Source organism: Struthio camelus, chromosome 7, assembly GCF_040807025.1.
Source record: "Struthio camelus isolate bStrCam1 chromosome 7, bStrCam1.hap1, whole genome shotgun sequence".
Lineage (NCBI taxonomy): Eukaryota > Metazoa > Chordata > Aves > Struthioniformes > Struthionidae > Struthio > Struthio camelus.
The window spans coordinates 35369443-35396997 of NC_090948.1; the positions used below are offsets into that span (position 1 = coordinate 35369443).

Here is a 27555-nt window from a genome sequence, read left to right on the forward strand (position 1 = left end):
GAAGAAAAGCTATCCAAGAGGTAGCAGTATTGCTGCACGGTATATGCTTTTTAGTGGGTGCATTTATAAAATGCTGCAATGGTGGTATTTAGAAAAAAGAAAAATAAGGAATTTAAGCTAATTGTAGTAAGAAAATTGCTTGGGACTCTAAAATTGCATAATTGAAATGGAACTCTCTGGGTGATAACAATTAACTCGTTCTCGTTTCTTTTCAGATTTTCTCCACTTTGGCCTTCCCCTCCTCCCTTCAAATCTGACCACCTTTCTGCTTAAGTTGCCATGCATTCTGTACCTACTTCTTGTCTTTCTTCTATGCTTGTGCTTTAAGAGAAGTCTTTTTCAACTTCATTTCCTCTGTCACTGGATCTGAAATCCAGTCATCGATAGCTAATTTCTCCAAAAATAATGAGTTGTACAGGTAATCCATTTTTCTTAAGCTTGCCTAATGTCTGGCAGACTTTCAGATAATTCTAGGTGTTCTGAACTTTTATCTGACTTCCAGTGTTCTGCCATGATATTTCAAGGCTACTGAGAGATCTGAGTGTGGGGTTCCCTAATGTATTTTTGTAGATAGTTATGGCTTGTTCTAAAAGCGCACTTCATTTATTTCATTTATGAGAGTACATGAAACAGCTATTTTAACTTAAATTTTTAACAGGCTACTTCAAGTTTCTTTTAAACTATCCTATATAACATATACTGTGAAACCTTTGAGAAACAAGTTTCTTTTCAGGAATCTGCAGCCAGATGGACCTATCTATGTATATGTGTATTTATATGTGTATATGTATACGTATACATACGTTTTATAAAGGTTGACTAGGAGTAAGGAGGAGGTAATAGGTTTGACCATCATACAATTAGTATTGAAAAGTAATCCTCCAAAACTTAATGCTCCTCAGGTGACCATACGAAGAAATACAAATGTAAAAAGAGTAAAAGGTTTGTGTGCATACTGCTGTCTCCAAAACTGTGGCAGAAACAGTATGAGAAATATTTACTCTTCCTCAGCTTCCTTCTCATACTCTGAGTAGAAGAGCGGTTCTTCTAAAGGTGGTTTGGAGAGAGATGCCAATAAGAAGGCAAGCTGAATGGCAAAAAAATTCTGAGAAGAAAACAGATTTTTTCACATACACACGTGCACACATGTAGGCACTAGTCGTGGTTCTTCAGAAGGGCATTTCATAATCAGCTGTTCATTCACAAGAAATAGATCTGCTGAAGTGCCGACAGCCTCGGGATATGTGCTCCAAAGATGCTGCTAACTGCTTGCAGCACCGCGAAACTCAACGTGAGCTATGGACAGGCTTTTGTTGAATGCCCAAGTTACCTAGTTTAAATCTAGTTCTGATATGACGGTGCTGCACTCCAATTAAAACTACATAATTTCAGAAATCATGCCTGTCTAAGGACTTGCGTAGTCTCCATCACGATCGGCTGGGTACCTCACGCATCTGATGAATTTTTCACCAGATCACTGTGGAATCTATTTTTACATCCTGATCTGATGGAAAAAAATCCCCAAACACAAAAAACAAAGTCTGTGATGCTAACTGACTTGTGTGTGGATACCAAGAGGTCTGAGGTAGGAAGTGTGACCCATTGCATTCTGCGTTAATATGTGAGTAGGGTTTATTCTGTGGCCCAGAGACGCGAGGTAATGTCTCCAGTACTGACCTGCATTGGAGAGAACGGATGTATGTGAGTCTACAACAGAAAGTGCCCAAATGCCAAATATCCTTTCTCACTCCACTGAGAGAGTTTGTGTATGCTCAGAGTCACAAGTATTTGCTGTGCACTTCTAGCCTTAATGTATTCTCCTCCATAGGAATAGATTGAGCTTATTTCAAATCTGTCTTAGGTATTGACATCAATCTAGTTTGGTGAATGAGTATCCATTCTAACAATTGTATATGCAGTATTGCCTAATTTATTTAAAAGAATTAGATAAACTTTTAATTTTTTTTATTGCAGTAGCTAAATACTCTTATTAGACCTTTCTTGACTGTTTCATAGATCTGAATTTCCTCTTGTTGTGGTGTGCTAATGTACTCTTTCCGTTGAGAAGATAACTTAGATGCGTTCATCTCATTTTTCTGTTCGATCCTACTTTCCATATAACTTGGTGAGTTTTTGCTAGTACTTTTTGGGCAGATATTTTCATAACTTATCCTTATTATTAACAGTCTTCTGTCTCTTTTGGCTTTGTTTTTAATTTGAATGGCTGAAGTTCAGTAATGCATGTGGGCTATTCTCATTTTAATCAGGTTCTTATCAAGAATGACTGTCGTCTGCCCTTGCATTGCCCAGTTGTCCAGCTGTTTTTAGGATAAGGGCATTTTCTGCAACTGAAGCCAGGTCTGTTCATCCTGTAAACAAGTTAGATGCATAGCTGTGGTCTGAAAAACTTGCTCATTAAATGTGATGACTAATTTGCAGTAGAGGCTTATGCAGTAAAATACTTAATTATTTGAAATACTTCTTGTCTGGCAAAAGCCACCGCATAGATGCATTTGCACTGGCACAAACGTGTTTTCGCTTGAAGGGATTTTATTTTGTTTACTGAAATGTTGCACACAATAGCAACACAAAAGCTGGGGGCTTGCTGGTATAGCTGTGGATCAAAGACAGAGAAGGTGGAAACTCTGCCCAAGTGTGGAGTGAGGAATTTGAGGATAGGAGCAATAAAAGGCCACTTCAAGGTAGGACTCTGGCAAAATGAAGAAAATTGGGGGAAACTTCCTGCACTCTTTTGTGTAAAGAGTTCAGCTTTCCATTTTATGTAAATAGTCCCCCATTCTTCAGAAAGAAAAAATTCTTAAATTCTTGAGTTTCTTTTCCATTCTCAGGAAAGAAGATACTACCCATGAAAATTGCTTACAAAATAGAACAGAGCACAATGAAAGTGTTCACATTTTGGGGAACACTGATCATGCTTCTTATAAGGCCACATCTTTTCTGGGCTCTGATGCTGAACTTGTTTTTAAAGTATATGAACCATATACGCTTATATCATGCCAACCTCTTCTGAAGCATTTGGTCTGTGTCAGAAATAGTGTGTAAATACTCGGTGTCTGATCACTCATACATGGCATGGCAGCTGTTCTTTGCTGTTATTCTAACTGTATTTAAAGTATACTTTCTGTTGAGGGAACTGATGGGTGTGGAATCGTAACTCCATTGTGTTTAAAGATTTTAATAATAAAGAACCCCTCAAAAACTCAAGATTTTCTTGACTCCCCCCCTCCCCCTGACACCCAGTTTGTTTTCAGTGCAAATAAATACCAAAGCCAATGTTCCTCAGGAAAGAGTAGTGGCATAGCATCTCAGTGATGTGATCCACTAGTCACCCGGACAAATACAGCAGGTCCCAGTCTCTCGAGGAGGCATTTCTGTCAGTCTGCTGCCCTTCTGCTGCCACACGCGGTTAGAGAACAACCCTGTATTTGTGGTGCCAAGAAGTAAGAAATTGTTTGGAACAAAGTTTTTTAGCTATTTGACCCCTTATGGGTGGCAACAGCTTCAAAAATATCTAGAAAGCATAAGTCACTTGGATGTTTTAATTACTGCCTTGTATAGATGCAGAAAAACCTTATGTGTCCGTCTCCTTCCTGCTCAGTGGTTGAGATCCTCAGGACGGTTCTCTGAGACACTGTCCAGTTTCAGACTTTTCCATAAAGTAGTCCTGGTTACCTTCAACTTCATTTTTCTGGTGAAATTCTGATGCTGTTAGTGACAGATTTTTCCCTATTTGGCAGACAATCGTTTCAGGTCAAACGTAGCCTGATCTGGTCTGAATGGGGGCAGAAAGGACTGTACGTGGGCTGCACTAGGCAGCTCTGAGGGAGAAGGTGGCATTTTGGCTATCTCCTGGTAAATCTGCCTACAATACAGTGTTTAAAAAACGGAACAAAAACATCTTTTCCTTCAAATACGCATAACTTATCCAGAAAAAACTAGGAAACTTCTCTATCTCATTTTTCTTAATGGTAGTGGATGATTAGGGGTGGACTCAAAAATAGGTGGTATAACGATGGTGGTTTGATTAGCAATATGTGTGCCTTCACTAGGAGAAAATATATTAAATACTGAGGGTTTTTTAATCTCTGTTTTTAAAAATAAAAAAAAAAAAAGAACAGGAACCGCAGAGGATAAGTAAAAAACACTTTGGGAATCAGGCACAAATCTGGGAGACAAACTAATGAACCACGAGAGCAGACTGCCAGTGGGAATTTTCCTCTTTTCCAGACTTTTCAGTGGAACTACAATGCGCACAAAGTTAATTGGCTCTGTAGAAAAGTATATGGAAGAAGTTTAATGGTCTGTAATATATAGAAAATCAGACTAGATAATCTAATTGCCTCCCTGAACTTTTAAGCAGTTCATGAAAGTCATCTGTTTCATATACGTTGATTCAATATTACTGCAGTATCTTGGTTTTCTTCAAAATTATATATAATTTCAGTGCACCTCTAACTCCTGCAAAAACAATTCAGAGCATTCAAAAATCTATCAGTTGTAGTTGCAAGCAATATTTTTCACACAGAACTGGGATTTGAATGTCTTTCCTGATTGCATTTCCTGAAAAAAAGAATGAACAAGTCTCAAAGGAAGAATTCTGTTAACTTAAAAGCTAGTTGCTGCTTCGTGTTCGTTACCATCCACAGTATTAATGAAGAGAAGACAAGTAAGGAGAGGGAACGTGCGACCGGTTTTGAAAGATTTCGTAGCATCGACTTTAGAGTTGTCACCGGAGTCAGGGTGTGGATTCTTTGTTTTTTGTTTTCTTTTTTGAGTAAAGAAGATACTTTTTTTCCTCTAAAAAGTATAAGGAAAGGTTAAATTACAGGATTTTTTGGTGAAGCTGTCAGCACCAATAAAATAGAAGCGCCTAAATGAGATGAGAAATGGAAGAAATAGGTATTCCAAAATCTACTTTCACCCGTGATGAACAAACAGTATCACTGCACAACAACAATCTTACTTGGTACTAAGAGCTATGGGCTATCAGAAGTGATTTCAGATGTATTTCATACTTTTGACTAAATGTGCATTAAAATGTAATGTTCACTAACATGTAAAAAATGATAAAACCTAGCAGGGTGGAGGGGACAAAGTGGTGTTCCTTTGTTTTTTGTTTTTTTCCTAGTCGCCTCCAAAGAGCGTTTGAGGCGTACATAGTGTGCTTGACTGTTTCTGGGAATTTCTGCCTGCGACATCCACTTCAAATATCATTCACAGCTTAAACACATTAGAACCACATGGCTTAGTGTCAGCTTAACACAGAAAAGAAGAATTGCCCTTAAGAATTTCTTACTTCGTTGTGAAAAGACTGGAGCAGCGAATTTCCAGAGCTGCTGTAGATTCTATGTGCGTTCCACGTTTTTGCGACTAAAGTTTTTTCCATTTTAAAAAAAAAAAAAAGAAATAGAGCTGTTTCTCAGAACTCGAAATGCATTTTTCTTGACTTTTTCATTGAACTTGGCAGTGAATCCTGTGCTCCTCTAGCATTTCTCTCTCCCCAGCTGAACGCATTCAAAACTTCGTAGTGGTAAAGACAACTTCTCTTTATTGTTGGAACGAAAGAGTATCCAGACATGGCCTTAAACAGTTTCAGTTTTCATTTGAATACAACAGGCTTACAATTTAAAATTACGTTGTTTGAAGTTTCTTTGATAGTGAAGTAATTAAAATCATTGAGATGATAGGAAAGGCAGATGTACTTTCTTACAGCTACGTTTTTTCCTGCCATTGAAAAAAATATAGCTTTTTACATATTCTAAAATATGTATATATCTGTTTAGCATAGTAAATTAAAATTAGTGTTTGTAAGCCAGGAGAGAATTTTTTTTTTTTTCCCTGAAGAACAGCAGTTCATCCTATCATAGGAAAAATGCTGCTATACTGCAGACAGCTACTTGGTTCCAGAATTAGGGAAGGAGGAACAGGGCAGGCATCCGCTGCAGAATTGCATCTGTGTTTCTAATAACTGCCCGCCCTCCCTCCCCTCAAATTCTAGGTGTGTGTTTGTTTGAGCTTATTTCTAGTATTTTGAAAGTATGTTGCATCATGGTATTTTATGTTTGTGGACACCAGGTGGTGCTGCTAAGCTATCTAATGTGTGCGGTGTGTGTTTGTGGTGTGTTGTTGGTGGGGTTTTTTTTCCTTAAGTTGCAAGGTCAGGTCACATTTTGTGGACGTAATTTCTCACCAAGTGTGTATTTCCAGAGTCAAATCTCTACCTGATAGCTACCTGATAGCACATTGCCTTTTATTATTTAAGGGCCGTGGTTGTTAAAGTTATAATGCAAACCGAATTGCATTGTAGAACCAATATTCTAGATATGACTGGGCAAAAACTTCAATCGCATGGTGTTCCTGTTGGCTCAGTAGTTTGGAGAACTGGTTCAAGATTTGCTATTAAAGTGTTGAGTATATGCATTGCTGTTTAATAGTCATTTAAATGTGTTTTGATTAATTTAATTAGAAAATTTCTTCCAATGGAGGAACCTTTATTTTTATTGCCAGGTTAAGACTGCAGAAGATATTTTTAGAAATTAAATGATGACGTTCTGATGAGTTTTTAAAGGCTGCCTGTGTTAAAAGCACGAGTTTGAAAGCTGTCAAAAGGCTCTCTCTTGCCCTCTCTTAATATTTGGCTGAGAAGACGTGGCGGCTTAGCTGCGTAACTGCATTGCAGACCATGTTTTTAATACTGTGATAAGTATTTGGCATTTGGTTTCTATTTATTTTCAGTTGGTTATCATATGTAATAAAGTCACCTGGTAATCCTAACTGGGACTGAATGGATTGAATGAAACTTTCTGTTATTTAGCTGAAGTTCTACTGGCTGGTTGATGCAATTCGTCCATAACCCATAGATAACGGATACAAATAGTATTGAAACGGCTTTGGAAAATTCTGATAGATATTTTTCTATATATTTACTTATTGCAAGTCTGTTTCTTCCATAGATCCCCATATTAAAGTCTCTGGAAAAAAGGAAAATGTTAAAGAAGCTAAAGAGAGAATCATGTCTGTCTTGGACACAAAAGTAAGGAAAAAAATTCATTTAAAAATTGATAGCATAACCTCATTTTATTGGTATACTGGTATTTTAAAAGTGGGTTCATTTAAATATAAGGCTTTTAGATGTTCTGAAGCAAAGGCTCCAAAATATTTCTTCTAGATGTTGATATATGGTATATATGCAACAAGGAATTACTTTATCAACACACTTTTTCCAGATCTGACCTATATATAAGTAATGTTTCCAACCATATGGCTGAAAGCATAAATAGTTTGGTTTGGGGTTTGTTGTTTTTTGTTTTTTACTCTAAAATCTGAAATACAACTTCACTGCAGGTGAAAACCGCATTTCTCTACGTTTTTGGTGTTTGGGAAATAAAACACATAGAATAAAGACTGTGTATCTGTAGTTTTGAAGTTTAATATGCTGTCCTTCCCATTTCATGGCCGCTGCTTGTGGTTTCTCTGAGCATACGCTGATTTAATCTGCTGATGTTCTCAAGCATTCACTTCTGAAAGAAATACTAATATTGTTATTCTGAGAGTCCAAAGGTAGTGATGGTAGATGTACCAGTTCATATGCTATAACTTAACACAGATCTCTACAGATGTGTGTATGCTGAAGTCACAAATCCAGTTAGATCGTTACTCATTACTGGGGTTGTTCTTTAAGTGCAAACAAGTTCTTAGAAGAGAAACACAAAGCTGATAGAACATCAGAGAATTGTTTTATTTTCCTTGTATCGTGCACGCTTCAGCCCCGCTCACTCTGAGTTTTATGGTAAAAACAAATAAAGATAAAATATTTGTAGAAAGTAAGTTTAACAAGTAACCTGGGGGACGCAAAATGATTTTTTCCTTACTGAAAATTGTCGTCTTTTTTGGTTGCAGTAGTTTCCAGGTGTCCTAGCATCAGATTATCCCTGAGGCAGATGGAGTTGGGGGGGGGGAGGAGGGTATAAAAAATGATTTCCACAAGCGTTGTACGTCTGAGCCATGAACTCCATTTGGTGATGCTGACGTGCCACGAGGCAAGGAAGAGCAGCAGGGTTGAACAGCCACTCACATTACTTGGGCGCAGTGCAAAGGCAAACAGTTGGGGCCTACTTAGTAAACGGGCAAAAAGGGCCCGAAGACGTAGAGGCCACACTGCGTCTTTGGAGAGCTCAGGGCATGCATGACTGTCCTATGAGCTAGGAGGGATAGGGGCGCATCCGAGCGAGGCGCGAGTCGGGTGGTCAGGTTGGACTACACCGCGGGAGAGAAACGAAAGTGAAAAGTGCTGAATTCTGAGAATCTTTCAGTCTGGAGCCTTCTAGAGGCAGGCAAACGCTCAGGCTCAAAATATACGTTGGTTGTATTGTAGAAAATAGAAACAAACTAAATAAATCCTTCAGTCCTCGAACTTCTTTGTTACGTTCCTAAACAGAAATGCTCTTTCCCAAAAGGAGTATTTTCTGATTCTTTCTGCTTACTGTTGACATCGACTATTTCTGACATAATTGACTGGACACTGTAAAAGCTATATAATTTCAGTAATTTAAATGAAATTATTTATGTCCTAAGTTCAATTTCAGGAGGTTTTATATACTTCAGTTTCTAACTGTTACTGTGTTCTTAAACTGTAAAAGATGAGGACCAGAGTTTGTAAAAAATTTGACCAGGCCTCTCATATATGGCAAGTGTTTTGGGGCAGGGTGTGTGACTTCTGCTTAGTTATGTGCTAATCTTTTGATTGTCTAAACAGATTGCGAAAGGGAACTCTCCAGTGATAAAAGTACAATTTTTTTTTTAAAGTATTAACAGCCTTATTATTACCTATTAACATTATAACTATTAAGAATTGCTTTAAACTGTGTTGGTGTGTCTTAAAAATTGATGTACCAGGAAGAAGTTACGCCTTTGTTAAAAGGCGGGGTGTTCTTTTAAGTCCTTCGACTTTCTTGTTTGCCAAAGTTTTCATCATGTGATCCTTTCAGATTAGACAAGGGGGTCCATGAGTCTGCAGTTGGAACAACCTGAATTTAAAAACAACTGGAGTGGGTTGAAAAAGGTCATTGAAATCACGATTGGTGATAGAGTCTAGGGCAAGCTTTAAAAGCTTTCAATGATTGTGAAGATGTACCTTTAGGGTATATATTTCCATGGTTATTTCCTCATTGGTAAGAAAACATTAATGGTTTAACAACTGATTCTGATCCACATTAAAAATATCTTACTTGAGCCAAAGATAAGCCACTGCTAGCATAATTTGGAAACGCCTTTTTAAATGTTGTTCATGAAGTTATATTAGTATGAAATACTGAGGTACTGTTCTGAAGGAATCTAATCAGAGGTGCTTGATTTCCAGAGCAATCGGGTAACCTTGAAGATGGATGTTTCACATACAGAACATTCTCATGTGATAGGTAAAGGTGGCAATAATATTAAAAAAGTGATGGAAGAAACAGGATGCCATATCCATTTTCCAGACTCTAATAGGAATAATCAAGCAGAAAAAAGCAACCAAGTAAGTATTATTTAGTATTTTAACTAATTTATGCTGTTAATGCCTGGGAATATAAAACATTTCTTTTCCAAGTTTCTTTTGTTGATTTGCGGTTTGGGCAAAGCATGAGTCCAAGTTCATTGAACTAGATTTTTGGGGGTATTTCCATTCTGTAGAAAGCACAGTAGTTCGGAAGTGAACAAAATATCTGTAAACAAATGGAAGCAATTTTTGATGGCTCATGAACTTTTTTTTTTTAGGTAAAATTATTTTGAGTAAACAGAAGTCAACAGCTTAGTGTGAACATCATGGTAGACAAGTAGTACAAACAGCAAAGCCTTTGTAACTTTTTTCTGTTCAACATCTGCCTTACTTAACGTAATGATTAATAATTTTGTGGTGCTTTTGCCTTGTGGTGTAACTTCTTTGAAAATCAGTGGCGAGCTAACAAGAATGAATGTCCTGTTATTACAGTTGAACTTTATTAGAATAAGTCATTGAACCTGAATTATCAGTCTCCTGTAATGCCAGTGTTAGTGAAATGCTTAACTTCATATCTTTCATTATTGTACTTAGAAATCCCTCTTGTGTTTCCTAGGGGCTGCTCAGCAAGGCACGGTAATTCCAAAACATTCAAGAAAATGTGTGCGTTGAGTACTAGCGTTGAGTACTAGCGTTGAGTACTAGCGTTGAGTACTAGCGTTGAGTACATGTATATAGTAGTAATTTAATTATTTGATCCAAACAGCTACATTGATAGCTTGATATGTTAAGTATTTCTAGTTGCTTAAGCTTGTGTACCCTAAGGTACTACAATATTTTAAGATACGTTATTTGCTGGATTTTTTCAGTTACTGTTTAGAAAATGCTTAAGATGACACCAATAGTAAAATAAGTCTTTATTTTTAAAGAAAACAGGGGTACTTGAGTAACTTTTCAAACGTTTTATTTGAAAATGTGATGCTATGTTTTGTGTATTCTGACTCTTTCAGGTGTCTATTGCAGGACAGCCAGCTGGAGTGGAGTCTGCAAGAGTTAGAATACGGGTAATAGACTATTTCAGTATAGCATTCCTTTGAAAACACCTGAAAGGAAAAAATTAACTTAGTTTTGAGAACCCTAGGGTTATCAGGCTCTGTTTTGGGATCAGAAATACTTGAATAAATGTGAGTATCCATACGAGTAGAATGCCAAGGGTGTTATAGAAACAGTGATTCACATTCTGGCCAGATCTTTAACTAGCCCTAGATGGGTCTTGAACACAGAGTCTACAAGATGTAAAGTATGTCATACAGTATTTAAAATCGCATCTTAATTTACCCTCTACAAATTGTCTGTGGAAGCTCCAGCATCCTAGGTGGATCTTGGCTTTGCAAAGGCAATGTTTCATGTATAAGTTGTGTAAATAATTTGGTGGAATTCAGTTTCATTCTGTATTCATTTGCACTCTTCTATCTTCACCTTTAGTTTTGATTTGTATATGTATTTTGGCACTGATAGTAATAAGTTAATAAATCTTAAACTCTTTCACAACCGTTAGAGTAAAGTACATCATTCACACAACCTTAGTCTAACAGTTATGAAAGAAGCTGATGCTATGTAGGTTTTTAGCATACTTCAGAGCTCCAGTTAATCCACAACAGAAGGACTTCTTTATGAACGTTTACAAATATCGGTCTCTATTTTTAGATCTGCATGGAAAAATAACCGGGCTTTATTGTTGCTACATAATTGCAAAAGATCTTGGTATGATGGAACAACAACAAAACCAACCAACCAAAACCTTTGTTGTGTTCTAGAGAAAACTCAATGTCTTCATCCAACTGAAGATATTATGCTTTTTTTGGTACATGAGTCCAGGGTAGAATGTGTATAATCTCAGTTTACTCTTCACTGACTAATGCATTATGATTCCGTAATAAAATTGTGGTAAGTTTAGTGAGTATGATTTAGGTCTTCAATATTTGCTCTTCAATCTTGTTCTAGGAGCTGCTTCCATTGGTACTCATGTTTGAATTGCCTATTGCTGGAATTCTCCAACCAATCCCAGATCCTAATTCTCCCACAATTCAGCATATATCTCAGACTTACAATATATCTGTTTCCTTTAAACAACGCTCTCGAATGTATGGTGCTACAGTCATTGTCAGAGGGTCACAAAATAACACTAGTGCTGTGAAGGTAATGAATCTTCTTAAGCAGGCTTCTATAAATATATATAAATATATAATAAATATAGTCATAATTTAGATACCTAAGCACTATATTACTGTTATATCCTGCTTCAGCAGGGTATGTTATTATAGTATAATTGCTTTTAAAGTCTGAGAGTACTAATTTAAAAAAAAAAACAAAACTGTAGGTGATGTATATAAATTGTTAGGAAATTGTTTTAAACTTAGTATTTAATGCTGTTTGTTTTAAGCTTTTGGTCTATTTTTTAATCTAATGTATGCCTGCTGGATTTCCAGCAATTCTGGAGTATATTTGGGGCGGTGGGGGGCCACTTCTCCCTGCCCCTGAAATTGAAGTTCTACACAGCTCAGTCTTCTCAAAACTTTCAAATATATAAACTTGAAACTTGTCTTAACAGTCAATAAAACTAGTCTTGCAAAACCAAAAGTGGAAAAACTAATTTGACTTTCAAGTAAAGGAACTGGTATAAGTCTATTTATCTTTATTAAAATAGAGATAAATATTTGTTAACATAAAGATCATGTTTGTTAACAACTGGCAGCGCAACAGAGGAAAAGATATGGTCTTAAATGGGTGCATCTCAAGCCAGTAAGAATATCTCAGGCCAGAACTGAAGGACAAATTTTGCAAGTATACCTTCCCAAATAAATCCTTATTGATTTTCTTACCACCCTGAGTGCAGAAGTTCCATCAGGACCCAAACCATTAGATGTCATCTAACTACCTTTTTTAATGGCAATTACATGCTGCGTTTATTTATTAAGTGGGAATAGCAGGTGAAGTTTAGTCTACCTCTTGCCCTGTTGCAAATAAAGCAGGTTTTTAAACGATGCAGAATTGTCTTGAGTGTGAAGTGCATGATGACTAAAGCCAACAATCTGATGAAGGGTTGTTGTATGTGCCTTCCAGTGCTGTTTCACTGTTTTTTCTCTAACGCTGTTTCCTGCCTTTGCTCCTGCAGGAGGGGACAGCCATGCTTTTAGAGCACCTAGCTGGGAGTTTGGCCTCCGCAATCCCTGTGAGCACGCAGCTAGACATTGCAGCACAGCATCATCTCTTTATGATGGGTCGAAATGGCAGTAACATCAAACATATCATGCAGAGGACTGGTGCTCAGATCCACTTCCCTGACCCTAGTAATCCACAGAAGAAATCCACTGTCTACCTCCAGGGCACAATTGAGTCTGTCTGTCTTGCCAGACAATATCTCATGGTAAATATTTTCAGTGAGGTCTGCTTGAAAAGTGGCACATAACAGAAAACATGCTTGTTCTGTACGTATTTATTGGTCAAATGTAAGTTAGCTTTGGAGGGGAAGGATTGCTTCTTAATTATATTACAAAACGTTGATTCAGTCGACTGCTCTAATTTTGACAATGTTTTGCGAGTGTTCACCAGCTGTAGTTACGTTAAGTGTGTGACCTGTATTATCATGATCTAGAAAAATGTCTAGCCAATATGGATGTAGTATCAGCAATTTAAATTAATGATGATAACGTGCTCCTGATTAGAAGGCAGGTATTTGGGAGAAACACCCTATTTTCTTTTTTATTTGGTCAACTGCCCTTTTCCTTATTTGCCAGGTGAGTTGCTTTTGGGAGGAAGTGGCAGGAATTCCTTAGCTCTTAGGTAGGTGAGATTTCAAGGAAACTGGGGAACCCCACGAAACACTTCCTTATTCTTCAGCATCTTGCATTTTCTTTTGCTATAGCCTCAGTACTATAGCCCTCTTATAAAAAGAGCTCTGGCAAAGGATGCTTTTATCACTTGTACAGCTTTTGGTTATATGGGCTTTTAAACCTAACAGGAGCCTTTAGGCATTGTGGTAGTACTCGTGCTTGTAGCTGGACGCGATTTTTATTCAAAGCTGTTATCACTGTAAAACATGATATCATAAAGTTCCAAAAGTTCAGATCTCTGCTATGCTACGTTATGTCTTGCTGCATAGTAGGAAAAAAGGCGATGCCTTTCTGTTCATACAGCTGTATTCATGATTATTGTATTCTAGAATGTTATTGTTTGTAAACACTTGAGAAATATCCTTGTTCTGTGCATTTCCTTGATGAGCTTTACATAGTGTTCTTATGTAGGTTAATGAAGCAGAAGGAAGTGCAAACAAGATATTATGCAAGGATCAAAATACCATTTACTGTAGAAACTCGGAATTATGCGAATGCTGTTTTTGAGATACTAAAGCTTGATTTAGTAACTATGAACACGAGTGCAACACTGTCCGAGTTGTATCCGAGTTGTATATAACCCTCTAAGAAATATGTTGACCTAAGTCCGTGAGTAAGTTGAGATACAGTCTGTTTCAACTCACGGGATTACATATCCTGAAACTGTTGTTGATGTTTCTAATGTTGTAGATAAGAAGTTGTAAAAGCACATTTCGTGCAAGAGGTGTATATATATTTTAAAACACTAAAATTTGAAAAGCAGAGGTAAGAAACAACTAACCTGGTAAAATTTATCTCCAGTTTCTAACTTAGTAAAAACACTACTTCTCAGCTTCAGGTAAAAACAGTTAAGTATGCCAGCCATGCTGATAGCTACGTTCAGAATGATAGCTGCAATCATTCTCAGGGTCTTTTGAAGCAAATTTCAGTTGATCTTTTTCTTCTTTGGCTTTTTTCAGTGGAATCAGATTTTGTATTTTTAAGAAATTCCCTGCACAGTGTGACTGTGCAATAGCATTCTAGCCGTGGTCACGTTTATTACTGGCTCCTTCCAACTCTTTTGATTCAGTCCAAATAGCAGCTGTTATTGTTTCACAGCTAGACATTAAAACTGTCCTGTGGAATAAGGGATGTGACTAGCGGGGGGGGGGGGAGAAAAGGACAACTTGATCTTTGCAAAGCTCCTAGAAATAACTCTCTAGAAGCATCTAAACATCACTACTAAGAAAAGAAACATTATAACCTCATTCTGAACTTCTAAATTCTTATTTGCATGTTATTCTGTAATTGTTGTAAGATACTTCTGTTTGAGGCAGAGTTGACAGTATCAACTGAAAACATAATGCAATGCATAAATTGCATGTGTTCTAATACCACACACACAATGTATTGGTGTTATCTTTAAAAGTTATTTACCATATGTTGCAATAAAAACAGTACTATAAACTAGTAACGAAGTTCTCTGAGAAGGTCATGAGTTCTGTGATGTATAAATTGAAAACATCCCTCATCTCTGACAAGTGTTGCACATCTTGGATGGTTTCTAATCATAAGTGTTGCTTGCAGGAATGTACTCAATGCGGGGGGAAAGCCAGTATTCAGATAGTGGTGAGGGCAAATTGTAAAGGGAAGAAAAAACATTAAGTGATTTTTAAAATACTTTTCTGAGCGAATGTGTTTGGGAGCTTTTTTAACATGTAGTAAAAAAAAATTTCTCCTATGTCTTCCTGTCATCCCAGTCCTTTTGGTTTTAGCCATATCTTGATAATCACTGAAAGTGGGCACTTAATTTTTGTCAATTTTGCATGTAATAATGTGGGCTGTACTATCTTCAATTACAGAAAAGATTTAAAACTTAGATTTGTCCTTTACTCTCTATCAAAGGACATTATTTGGGTAGGTACCTCCCAGTTAACACTGGTTTCAGACTTTGAATATATTTGTTTCCACTCCTTCCTCCCCCCCCCCCACACCCTTAACACCATCATGCAGGTACTCTAAACATGCAATAACAAAACTGTAGGGCAAAAAAATCAACCATTTAATATGCTTACAAAACCAGACTTCCATATTTCAAAGTTTCTGTTTTTCCTTGTTTTGTTTTGCTAATCTGTAGTTGTGTTGCTGTTCAGGAGGCTTTCAGTGAGACCTTTTGATACTATTTAAAAAAGAAAAAAACTGTCTTCTTCAGCCAAGTCCACTTAGTGTAGTTAAGCTGTGTTCTTCAGTCTTTCCAAAGCCATAAGATAGATTGCTTTACGTTTTTCCTTAAGTCAGAATTCATTTCATTAATTACTTTACGTTTAGGAAGTACTCTGTAGCTGGAGATGGCACTATTGAGAAGTGTCCTTTGAATATAAAATGATGTGTAACTAGAAACCTAATAGTCCCCTGATACCATGTGAGCCCTTTTTTTTTTTTTTTTTTTTTTTCCTTAAAAGGTCAGTATTCCAAAGATTTTGGAGATAACATGTGTTTCACCTGAAAATGCTACAGAGGACAGGCAAAAAGAAAGGTGAAAGTTAAATCTTAGATAATAGTGACTTACAGATTTTTTTTTTCAGATTTTTTTTTCAATTTGTTTGTTTTCCCCAAAATTCAATGTGGACCACTTGAGTATATGTGAGTCTTACTATCTGCTCTTGACGGTATTTTGTTCTGACTTGATAGATAATAGTTACTTCTGAAACGGAATCCTCTGAGCACCTGGAATCTTGCGTAGATAGATAACGCAAGACGAGTATGCCGTGATTGGAATGTCAAAATATCCAACAAATCATTTCACCCTTCTGCCAAGCTGTCGGTTCAGAATTCCAGGACAGAAAAGATACACTTGTGTTCTTATGTTCACAGTAATTGCTTTACTTTAACCTCTCTTATTTTTTTTCTGAACTTTCTATACCATGATTTACAAGTGTATAATCTATATACTTCAATTTATTGCCAACATTCATGTGGGAGAGGGATGGGTTAGGAGTTGTATGAATTTTTGCATCTGTCTCTTCAGGGTTGCCTTCCTCTTGTGCTGATGTTTGATATGAAGGAAGAAATTGAAGTAGAACCACAGTTTATAACACAGCTAATGGAGCAGTTAGACGTCTTCATAAGCATTAAGCCGAAGCCAAAGCAGCCAAGCAAGGTTGGTGAAAAGCTAATGTATACGTCTTAGGTTTCAGTACTGCTCCTCAGAACTGATGAGTTGACATGTCCGTTCCTCTTCCCTCCTGTAATGAATCAGTTTAACCTGTAAAGAATTATATATATGTGTGTTTATATATGTCTGTGTGTGTATATATATGTAAAATGTATATTTAAAAATATATATAGTTTTTTCTGATTGAAATATATCAATTTAAATTTTACAGCAGTTCTTAATGGCAGTTTGGCTTTTTCATTCTATATTTGACAAAATAGAGATTAGCTTTTGAATGGAAGATCCTGGTAATGGAAAAAATTATGAGAAGATGAACAAATTGTATCTTATCTAAACTACCCTTGATTTTGATTTTTAAAGAATTTTGGTTTAAGTCACATCTTTTGCGTAATTTCAATATTTTTAGCAATCAAAAAAAACCCCAATAAATACAGCTATTAGAACAGTCCATCTGCTACAAAGAATGTCAGAATAAAAACATGAGAACTAGAATTTAAAAGTACTTATAAGGACAGGTATTTATTTAAAAACGTAAATTTGAACATGTCCAATAAGAGACTTTCACAGTTATAGCACTATGTATGATAAGGCAAATAACAGACATAAATTTCAAAATACCAAGGGGCCGTTCCATTGTGTCAGCAGTGTAGCTTCTCTATGTAGAGATATATAAAATCAATACAAGGGGTAAAAAAAACTTACTTTTACAATATAAATTCCCAGGTACTTATGACTTTGTTCTCAGACAGCTATGATTGTAATAGCATTCCAAATGAACAATTTTTTTTCCTGCTTTGTGTTACAGACCTCTGATAGGATGAGATAAGTCTTCAGCAGTTGGACAACTTCTCTAGATCTTGAGGCACTTAAGATTTGGTAGTAAGAGTAGTAGCAAAGTGCTATTTTTTGCCGTTATCCTAGTAAAATAATATCTTTCCCTTAAAGGAAAGGGAGTGTCATCATTCTCTTTGTTATAAGGTTAGGGATTTTGTGTTCACTTTATCAAGGAAGCTGAATTTGAATGGTGTGGTTTTTTTTTTTTTTTCCCCTTTTCTTCTCTCTCCGCAGTCTGTGATTGTAAAAAGCGTTGAACGAAATGCCTTAAACATGTACGAGGCACGGAAATGTCTCCTGGGACTTGAAAGTAGTGGAGTCACCATAGCATCAAATCCTTCTACTGTCTCATGCCCTGTTGGTCTGTCTTGTCCTGGTTTGGATATCTTGTCCTCAGCAGGACTAGGACTCACTGGACTTGGTATATATGTTTTTTTTTTCCTGATATGTGAAACTTAATTCACTAGTACTAGGGAACAAGAATCAGCTATGTTTTTGAATAAGGAATTGTGTTAAAGTATTAGAAAATTTGAAAAGCATCTGACCTTTCAAGGGCTGCTTGTTGTAACGCTTCATCCAAGGCTTTAGTAATCAGTGGCAGAGATTGTCTGTGTGTAGAAGATCATCTGGAAGCTTGAAACCCACATGATCCAAAGCTCAGCAGAAGGTGAGGGGAAAGGGAGGGAAATGCAGGCGAAACAGGACATTGCTCTAAAACTTCCAGAGGAATCTTTTTCAAGTGAAATCTTTCCTTGGCAATACTGTAGTGTCTCAGGTTGTCCTGAATTTGCGTGTGTACTTTAGCCTGTCAACGGTAACTTGAAAGTTAGCATAGCTGATACCACGTTTCAGCTGTAGCTATATTTCACTGTAATAGTGGGTGGTGCCTATGCTACTAGTGTTAGACCTTAGTTATCACTATAAAATGTAGAACAGGAATGTTTAAGCTCTCTATCTTGCATAATTCTATAGAAGAAATATGCATCGTGCAGACTGGAATTACCATTTTATTTTCAAGCTCTGCAAATACTTGATTATCAGAAATGTATAGAAAACTGAGCAATCCTCAAAGAAGTTAGTAACAGATCTTGACTCTTGCTTCTAAAATTTGGGGCTGTTGTGTAGCCACCATGCTCCCTTGCGACCTGCTATCCAGGAGCGCTTTGTAGGTTCCACATTTGGGTGTTGCGTGGGGGCAGTAGTTTGTGCTGCTTGTCTGCATTTTTTATGCTCTGCTTGTTATCATCCTTGTCATGCATGCACTTCAGGGTGTGTGGTGTGTGTGTGTGTGTGTGTGTCCCCCATCCTTTTTAGAGTAGAGTGGTGTGCTGGCTCATGAATGCTCATAGATGAGGAGCTGGTTTGAGGAAATGCTTTGCGAATAAGCAATGCTTCTGGAGGATGACTTGTAATCAGTGCTGAAGGTAAAAAGGAACTAGTGAGGAAGTTTTTGTTCATCCGTATGGACCTCTGAAGAAGAGGGAATTGTGTGAAATGAAAGCAAGTTTATGAAGTGTAGATGCTTTCTTATTCTTTAAGTGATGCTTCTTTGAAACCAATTGACAGAAGCACTGGGGGATGCAAAGGGCAGTGGGATTGAGAAGCAGCCCGGGAGACTCTTTTGATGTTGCAGTAGTTGAGAGTCTAGTAGATGGATAATAAGCATGCTACAGTTTTATAATTTGTAGTTTAAGAATCCTTGTTTTTGATGTGCTCTCTGCACCAAGCTTACAGCATGTTTAATGTTAAAATTTGTTTAAGAAAAAAATTAGTGAAGTTCAAGGTTTTTTAATTCATACTTAACATTTTGTAAAAGTACATTTCTATAAATCTTTGCTAAATATCCATATGTATTTTTTTGTAGGCCTTTTAGGTCCAACAGCCCTGTCAGTCAACACCTCAACTGCTCCAAACTCTCTTTTGAATGCCCTTAATAACTCTGCGAGTCCCTTACAGAGTCCAAGTTCAGGCACGCCTAGCCCTACATTATGGGCAACATCTCTTGCTAACACAAATGCCACAGGTTTGTAGAAGCTAAATACAAATTAAATGAGTTGTGCAACAGAAAGTCATTAGAGACAGCTGAAAAATCCAGAATCATTCATTCTTTAGTCACTTACTTTTTAGGTTTATCTTTATGCAGATGAAAAAAAGTCAAAAATCTAAAGTTTTTAATTATGATATAATGTCACATGCAAGGTTTTGATCTAGTTTATATGGGAAACTATGTTAACCTAATAATCATTGATAGAGCATTATACATTTGATGTGGAACTGTAATGGAAATTTGCTTACTTATGTGTCAAAGCTGCATAGAGATTTATTTAAAGTACTAAGCATAACAGTTTGGGGGGGAGGGGGGGAAAAATCAGAATGTGGCCAAATTTTTTGTTGTAGGTTTTTCTGCTATTCCACACCTAATGATACCATCTACTGCCCAAGCCACTTTAACTAGTATTCTGTTATCTGGAGTGCCCAGTTACGGTCAGAATACTCCCTCACCACCACCAGGCTTGACTCCTGTTGAAGTCCATGTCAATGGCATGCCACCAGAGAACAAAAAAGGATCACCTTCTTTAAATGGTCATGTAAAGGTAAGTGACATGATCTCTGGATAACCACATCTGGTTGCAATGAACCTTCTAAGAAAATCTACAAGGAAAAGCTAATTGCATTAGTAGTGACTCTTAAAGCTACTAAGTTTAGAAACAGCATAGGAGGATTTTCAAAATGCAACATAAAGATTAAAAAATGGAACGTACAACCATATTGTTCTACTAGATCAGAAATGAATCTCTTCCTATCCTGTACAGACAGGAGAGAGAGAATTTTTCAGTGTTTCCTTAAATATAACCAACAGTGACTCTTCTTTTAAACAATTATTTCAGACCTCAAATATCAAGTATGCTGCACTGTCTGCCACATCACTAGGAGAAAATGTGTTGAGCACAAACCACAGTGATCCATCAAGGCAGACAAATGCTCATGGTGCCTCAGAACAAGTAACTGCCAAGTCAAATAGTGCAGAAGGTAAGATACTGACATTTTATTCTTTTGCTTGGTAGTGTTTGTGCAGTCTACATGCAGTCTGTGAAACCACGAAGTAAATTTTTTGCCTGTGCGTTGGTTGTGCAGCTATGCTGGAGGAGCGTATCACTATCTCATACATCTGCTGTCAAAGAAAGTAAATTAAAGTTGTACTATTTGAGCTATACTGGTGTGACTAAAACACCTTAAGTCAATATAAATGTACTTGTATCTCTCTATTTGTTTTCTTATAGAATGGGGAAATCTAGGACAACTTAGTGTGTTTTATAGCTTAACCTCGTTGCTAAAAAGAATCTCTGCTGGTTTCATCTGTGTTGTATTTTTGCCTTTTATGAAAGGAAAGAATTAATGCCTTTGAGAGAGTTATTCTGACCAACTTGTGCGTAGATCAAATCTAGATGACACTGATGAATTTTATTTGCATGTTTTATACCAGCATTTCAATTAGTTCCTTTAGCTTCTGCAAAGCAGCATACTGAACTGTTTCTGTCATTCTTGGTGGGAGGGAAAGCCAATTCCTTTCTCAAACCTGGGCAAATAGGTGTAAAAGCCATGTTTCCCATGCAAATACTGACCTCAGCAAGGAAAGGCTCTTTTCTTAAGGCTTGTGGGCATCTTGAATACTGACTTAAGTAAAAGGTACGTTGCTCAATTAAAGTGATAAATATTTGCAAAAATGTGTTCCAAAGGTATTTGAGCGTTTTAATGGGGGACTTCTTATTCCAGCCCGAGACTATGAGTACCCAATAAGTTATTAAAGCTGGATACCAAATCAAATTCTCTTGAAATGGTCACTTTTGATTGTCAATCTTGAAATTTCATATTAGCTAATATTACCTCGCTTTTACTGTAGAAATAAGCATGTACTTATAAAATGCAGTAGACGTGCTGCGTGAGTATTGATGCATTTTTGTGCGCGTGTGTGTGTAAAATTACATTTCTGACTTTTTAATTTTGAACAAACTAATCTCCCTGAAGGCTAGGCTAATTCTAAAGGGAAGACAGCAGGTTTTGTTTTGCAGTAGTAATTCACGTCGGAAGTGTGCTAGAATGTAAAAGTTTTGTGTCCCCCTCTCTCCCCACCCCCATTCTCTTTATTGGTCTTGTAGGTTGCAATGATGCTTTTGTAGAAGTGGGCATGCCAAGAAGTCCATCACATTCAGCAAATACCAGTGACCTGAAGCAGATGATGAGTTCTTCCAAACAAGCCTGTTCTAAGAGGCAAACAGTGGAATTGTTGCAAGGCACCAAAAACTCTCACTTGCAGTACGTTAAATGGGCAAATATAAGTTAATAGAACTTTCAACAGAAAATAATACTTAACGTGTTTTTGTAGGTAGAATGGGTGGTCCAGTCATGGGATATTCATAGAACTGAATTAAATTGAACTTGATATTTTAAACCATGTCAAGTTAACTATACCTTCCAGTTTGCCTTTCGTTAACTGTACAGTCTAAGAGTTTCTCTTTTGTTTATACCCTTATTGAAAGCAGAAATGCTTTTCCTTTCCCACAAGAGTGGGGTTTTTTTTCTTCCCCAGAGGAATTTCATTACCTGTTTTTGTAGTATACATTTTTGCACTTTTCCTATTTTAATGATTGCTTTAAGAACAATTCCTAACTGGCAGCCTTTTTGCTTTCATATATACATACATATATGTGTGTCTGTGTGTGTGTACATGTATAATATGCACTTGAGGCTATGCTATTCTAAAAACATGCAAGGTTCCCCTACCCCAAGGGAAAGGCCCTTTTGAGTCATAATATGTCTTGGCAATACAGATTTTGTTCTTAGCACAGTATTTTGTTCAGTGTTGTCCAATCTACTTTAAGTGGTTTTTTAACTTTAGTTTTTTAGTAGGTTTTTTCCTTTTAAGTAGTGTTTTCATTATTCCTTTTGCAGACAGTTTATCATAACTGTTTTATGACATGTATTTATCTTACCTAATTTATTTTCATTGTTAAAGCTGTAATACATATTTCATTAATTCTGTTTCCTTAGTTTAGAAATCTAAGGATTCCTGCTAACCAAACTCAATTGTTTGTCTTTTTCTTTTTTTTATTGTAGATTTAGTGCTCAAAGTTTCTTTAGGGATTTTCTTCTTTTTTTTGGGGGGGGGGTAGTCTCTTGGATCTAAAATATGATTACTTCTCTTTGCTTTGAGGTAAGATTTCACGTGTGTTCTCTAGAGTGGAGATAAAAGTTATCTGATTTTTTTTTTTTTTAGAAAGAAAAGATTTCAATAAGAGGTGCTTACATGGGACTGGAAGTACTAACACTTTATAAACAAGCAGGACAGATGCAAACTTTTTCAGTCCTCTTTACGTTTCTCTCTTTATCCTGCTACTGTCAATCTGTTAGAGCTGCTGAGCAGTTGGCCTAAGTAGGGCTAAATAAGTAATACTATTTAGTGACTGCATGTGATAATTCCTGATGCTGGAAAACTCAAATCTGATTTTAATTGAGACTAAACCTCATACTTGGTAACATAGGAAGCAGCAGTATAGGCTCTCTTTCACTGACAGAGAAACAGGTCTGTATGGCAAAGGAAAGTTGAGATGCTGAAAATATTGCTAAAAACCCTGGGATGTATTTGTACTGGCTTTTCTTGAATTTGGCTGCCAAACCTCTAGGGGTAAAGCTCCGTTTTCAGAACGCCATTGTACACTCACTCTTTGCAAAAAGAAAGACTGGAGTTAATGCTGACTTTGCTTCCGCAGTACCACTGAGAGGTTGCTCTCGGATGCAGAGCTGAGCGCCTCTGAAAGTCCCGTGGCTGACAAGAAGGCTCCTGGGAGTGAACGGGCGGCAGAGCGAGCAGCAGCTGCCCAGCAGAACTGCGAAAGAGCGCGTCTCGCTTCGCAGCCGTCGTATGTAAACATGCAGGTCGGTCTTCCTCAGTATACCCAAATTCAGCGCAAAATTTGATAATTGCAAAATGAAATTACCAAGTAATGCAAAGGTCATTGTTGGCTAGCAGACTTACGTTTACGTTAAATTTGCAGTAAAAGAATTTCTCAGCCAAGTAGTTCTTTAGCTTTGAGGATGGTTTTTCATGGTCTGTGGTCTACCATCCCCCCCACCCCTAAAACTGAAATGATGTTGAGGTGCCTGTTCCTTGTAAGGTTAGATAAATTTGAATCTCTGATCACAAGAAGATTCACTAAAAGTCTTGGAAGACAGAAGCTCTTATGTTTCTGGTGGATAAAAGAAGTTTGAGTACAAAATAAATGTCATGGATGTATTATTATATACAAGCACCTTATGTGTGTAAAATGTGATATTATCTTTGCTTGGAGAAGAAAGACTAATATGTCCAAAAATATGCTTAGACTCTTCATAGCAATCAATGTCAACGCAGTTTTTCTCTAGCTTCAGGTTCATCAGTAAGGGGATTTACTGGAATAGCTATAATTTTCTGGCCTTAAAAACACGTTTTTGTATGAATGCTCTTTCTTATAGTATTCCTACTTGTTTACCTACTAGCTGCTACGATATTACTGTGGTAATATACTACTATACTTTACATTAACTATGACTATATTACTGTGGATCTCCCCAAAGAGAGACACTCTTAACTATTTGTCAAGCAGTAGTAACAGAGTACTTTTTGGTGTAGTTTTTCCATCACTGTTGGCAGAACTAGACTGCATGAAGTAGTTAAGCAAGATTGTTTAATGTTAGTGTTTTGCAGACCTTCTCCTTACTCTCTAGTTAAAATCTTAAGTAGTGAATGTAACACTTCTGGCTAAATACTGCGGCTTTTGTAGTTCTGTATGTTTAGTCTTTGCTAATCTGTGACTGAAAGAAGTGTAATTAACCTAATCAACAACACTTAAACTTCAAATCTTCGGTTGTCGTAGGTAGTGTGAATGGATGTTTTATTGAATTCTGTCAAAACTTACCAGTTTTTCTTTTACAAAATAAATGTGCAGAGAATTAAACTTGAAAAAAGGTCGTTCAAAATAAACAGCAGTTCTAGGCTTTGACAGTTAAGATGGATATTGTTGTTTTAATTTGTACAGTTATTGAATGTTTTAAATGCTAAGGAGGTGATTTGGGAAGATAAACTATGCTTTTTAAAAAAAAATTCTGCCTAAGCAGAATCTAAATGCTGCTACAACCTCACTCAAATGGAAGTTAGATAGTTATTTAAAATCTTTGCTATCTAGATTTGATTGAATGTTTTAAGTAACTGAGGCTTTCACTGGACTACTGTCACATTATTGTGCAGTACTTCACATTTCTCCTAGATGTATTCATTGGCTGCATTCGAAAGCTTTGTTTTTGAGAAGAGCTAATTACTGGGGTGACATTTAGTTTCAACAGCAAGTAAGCCACCTTCTGCCTGTTTAATTTTTAGGCATTTGACTACGAACAGAAGAAGCTACTAGCAACCAAAGGTATGTGGATAAACGGACTTATGAGAAGTTTGTTAGTATACACCACAGAAAATTTTCTGATGTTTCAGTTTTATAATTTGTTTTTTGATCAAACATAAAGCTGGTATTAAATGAAACATTTGTGTATTGATTTTCACATGTTCCGAACTATTTTTAATACCAGTGTTCTATAAAATACTCAATAGTTTAAACAAGTTGCAGATGGGACTTTCTCTGTGGGGGGGGGGGGGGGAAGGAGGGGGAATAGGTCCATATGCAAATTAACCATGTAGTTTCAGAGATCTCCCACTTGTAATATTTGAAGTTATTTTGATACAGTTCAAGTTTTAAGATGTTTGTCATATTGGCGAAGTTGCTCCTTATTTCAGGGATAGGGTCAGTTATGATGTTAGTAAGGGACTGCACCATAGGTTTGGCACTGTTAAACACTACCGCCTCAATAGAATAACAAAACCCTCTTTTTGAAAGATAGGTTTGATTCTTTTCACTACCTTGCAGCCCTAGATGGGTTAACTAACTTCCAACAAAACAAATTGCCTTAAGGAAGGACAGGATTCAAGCTGTGTAGCTACTGGAGGTGCTCAGAATTTACTATCTGGTTATGTTAATGAAGTCTGTTCTCATATGTGCCTTAAGGATTTCTTGTCTCCCTACCTTTAGGTAGACTGACACTTACTGTATTCTTTCAGCTATGTTAAAGAAGCCAGTTGTAACAGAAGTGAGAACTCCTACAAATACATGGAGTGGATTGGGGTTCTCTAAATCTATGCCTGCAGAAACTATCAAGGAACTAAGAAGAGCTAATCATGTATCATACAAGCCATCTATGACAACTACATATGAGGTATATGAAAACTGTACTGTAATGGAAATATATTTCTAGTAAATAATATAATTGTTTACTTTGAGAAGTGTCTATACCTTTTGTGAAAAGCCATCTTGCGGATAAGGTTCTGAGCTTTGTTTTTGAGGTACTAAACGTTTTTATTCTGAAAAATGTGCCTTATAATTATTAAGGCATATGGAATACATTCAGCCCAACACACAGAATTATATCAGCTTTTGTTGTTATATCATGCTCGAACTTTATAAAAATTTGCTCCTGATTATATGTATGTTTAAACAAGCTTAAGCCAACTTATAGGATAAAAGGATTCAACATCTGTAGTTAAGCAGTGGAAATCTGACCTAATTAAAAACATGCGTGTGTGTGTGTAGCAAGTAAGCTATATAACGAAGATTACCGCAGGGTGGTACAATGATAGAACAAGGAGTGTCGTCATGAGAATTTTGTGGGAACGCATGTTCCTTTCTTCTTAAAGGCTTTCTGAAGTTGCTTTTTAATGCATTTGCATGCTTTAATCCTTCCCAGCTTCCATACGGACACCTTTTTCTTGATTTTTGTCCTACTTACCAAATGTCAATGATATGGTTCTTCAGCACTTGAACTTCAGACAGCTTTTTCTCTTGGATGTGCCAATCTTCTAATGCAAAAGATAATGCAAATGTAGTAGGCTCAGATACATACAATAAGTTTGCAGTAATAACTTGGTGGGGAGGGAAGACCTACAGCCAAAATCTGATCTGTTGGTTGGTTTGTTTTTATCACAAATATTTTTCTATACAAATTAAGCGGAGTGAGGTTTTCTCCAAATCATGATGCACTGACCTTTTCTAAAGGTCTGTAAGCAGACACATTATCCTAAGTAGGAAGATCTTGTTTTAGTCCTCTAGAGTCAGTGCATGTACAGACCACAGCCTTAACTCGTTCCGCTGCAATGATACTCCTTCAGTGATCCTGTTTTTGCTGTTTGGTATGAGCTATTGTGGAAACACCTGAGGAAGATAAAAATCTTGGATTCCTTCTGTCCTGCTTCTTCTGTTTGGTAGTCTTCAACTCTACCATTCGTATCGGAGCAATACCGGCACACTTCCTCCTTACATGGGCACTTTTTATGTGCCTCATAAGGCATGTGCTGAAGGGAGAGTTCTTTTAAAAGACATTATACTACAATACCAATATTATATTTGGAAACTAATTTGTAAAATAAGCTCACTAAGTAAGAAAGCTGTATCCTCACTGTAATATTTTGGTGCATTCAGTTTTCCAGGAACATTGGATGACTGGTTTTTTTCTTCACAACTTTTAACCATCACCTTGATCAAACAGTGTAGAGATCCTGTCTCTTCTTGTCCCCTACCGGTTGTGGTTTTTTTTTTTTTTTTTTTTTTTTTAACAGACTTGGAGTCAATCCATTCCTTTCTTCATTTGTTGAATCCCACTGACCATAGGTCACACCTTCTTGATTTCTCCAGTGACAAGGACTTTTTCTTTTTTCTCCAATGTTGTCAGCAGTCTTTTCTACTGCACTGAAATACTATCTCCTGACTTGTGTTTTTTCAAATAGAATTTGATGCGAGCGAATAGAATTAAATTATTCATTTGGTTCAGTCACATTTAGTTCATGTATGTGTTTGGTATCAATAAGGTCAATCTTTTTTGGTGTGCATACTCACGCAACTCCGTAGTCAACTGCAACTTTTTTGGGAATACTGTTGCTTTAATTCAGAACATTTTAAGTCATAGTGGGGTTGAGATTTGATAATAAGGACTTTAGAGGAGTGGATAACAAACTGAAATTTTTCAGTAAGTTCACAAATCACTATTGCAGAATTGTTTTTATTTGTTGTACTTTGATTCAGTTTTCTTCAGATGGATTCTGT

General features: G+C 36.8%; 1 protein-coding gene across 3 annotated transcripts in view; it reads left to right on the plus strand.

The window, feature by feature from the left end:
- Positions 1-27555, plus strand: part of BICC1 (BicC family RNA binding protein 1) — a 112160-nt gene that overhangs the window by 73615 nt on the left and 10990 nt on the right. The window contains exons 1-15 of one of the 3 annotated variants that reach the window (XM_009677008.2): positions 337-418; positions 6975-7054; positions 9380-9538; positions 10510-10563; positions 11504-11698; positions 12675-12926; positions 16400-16531; positions 17615-17801; positions 19245-19403; positions 19778-19974; positions 20269-20410; positions 21538-21694; positions 23149-23314; positions 24792-24831; positions 25521-25675. In XM_009677008.2, the coding sequence (XP_009675303.1) occupies positions 406-418; positions 6975-7054; positions 9380-9538; positions 10510-10563; positions 11504-11698; positions 12675-12926; positions 16400-16531; positions 17615-17801; positions 19245-19403; positions 19778-19974; positions 20269-20410; positions 21538-21694; positions 23149-23314; positions 24792-24831; positions 25521-25675 (2088 nt within the window). In that variant the 5' untranslated portion in view covers positions 337-405. Of the gene's footprint in view, positions 1-336; positions 419-6974; positions 7055-9379; positions 9539-10509; positions 10564-11503; positions 11699-12674; positions 12927-16399; positions 16532-17614; positions 17802-19244; positions 19404-19777; positions 19975-20268; positions 20411-21537; positions 21695-23148; positions 23315-24791; positions 24832-25520; positions 25676-27555 lie in introns of those variants that run through there. The other 2 variants (XM_068950726.1, XM_068950727.1) reach the window with 2 other exon arrangements.